This window comes from Tetrahymena thermophila (assembly GCF_000189635.1).
Source record: "Tetrahymena thermophila SB210 genomic scaffold scf_8254928, whole genome shotgun sequence".
Taxonomy (NCBI): domain Eukaryota; phylum Ciliophora; class Oligohymenophorea; order Hymenostomatida; family Tetrahymenidae; genus Tetrahymena; species Tetrahymena thermophila.
This window is the reverse complement of record NW_002476643.1, coordinates 1-1,085: the sequence shown is the minus strand read 5'-3', so window position 1 is coordinate 1,085 and position 1,085 is coordinate 1. Positions and strand designations below refer to the sequence as shown.

General features: G+C 23.2%; 1 protein-coding gene across 1 annotated transcript; it reads left to right on the top strand. All coding sequences in view use genetic code 6, as the record gives it.

Moving 5' to 3' along the window:
- Positions 1-39: 39 nt before the first annotated feature.
- On the top strand, positions 40-760 carry TTHERM_002653482 (transmembrane protein, putative; the record flags this gene model as incomplete). Its single annotated transcript, XM_012795218.1, has 2 exons — positions 40-96; positions 447-760. Coding segments are annotated over 2 exons (369 nt in total), but the record flags the coding sequence as incomplete, so codon positions are not given.
- Between the last annotated feature and the right edge of the window lie 325 nt (positions 761-1,085).

Here is a 1,085-nt window from a genome sequence, read left to right as displayed (position 1 = left end):
AATCTCTCAAATTTGACACTTTAGCTTGGGTAAAAACAGTTTATTTGTTTTGGATTGTGATATTTTTAATTATAAAAACTAATTTAAAACAACAAAGCTCTTTTTACTTTTTCTTTTTATTGTGCTTGCTTTTTTTGTTCTTTCTTTCTTTGTTAATTTAGCTCATCATTTTATTTTCAAATGTTGCCTTAATTATCAATCAATTAATCTTATTATTTCAAATTTTTTCTTCATTTTTTCCTTCTAATTAACTATTTAATGATATATTTTTTCTTCAATATTTAAAAAGTGGCAATAAAATTGGTAAGGAAGGTGCATCAGGCTTAGGTTCTGCTTTAGCAAATTGCATTAATCTCTCAAATTTGACACTTTACCTTCGGTAAAAACAGTTTATTTGTTTTGGATTGTGATATTTTTAATTATAAAAACTAATTTAAACCAACAAGGCTCTTTTTTCTTTTTCTTTTTATTGTGCTTGCTTTTTTTGTTCTTTCTTTCTTTGTTAATTTAGCTCATCATTTTATTTTCAAATTTTGCTTTTATTATTAATTAATTAATCTTATTATTTCATATTTTTTCTTCATTTTTTCCTTCTAATTAACTATTTAATGATATATTTTTTCTTCAATATTTAAAAAGTTACAATTAAATTGGTGATGAAGGTGCATCAGTCTTAGGTTCTGCTTTAGCAAATTGCATTAATCTCTCAAATTTGACACTTGATCTTGGGTAAAAACAGTTTATTTGTTTTGGATTGTGATATTTTTAATTATAAAAACTAATTTAAAACAACAAAGCTCTTTTTTCTTTTTCTTTTTATTGTGCTTGCTTTTTTTGTTCTTTCTTTCTTTGTTAATTTAGCACATCACTTTATTTTCAAATTTTGCCTTTATTATAAATTAATTAATCTTATTATTTCATATTTTTTCTTCATTTTTTCCTTCTAATTAACTATTTAATGATATATTTTTTCTTCAATATTTAAAAAGTGGATTTTTAATTGGTGCAATGGGTGCATCAGGCTTAGGTTCTGCTTTAGCAAATTGCATTAATCTCTCAAATTTGACACTTTACATTGGGTAAAA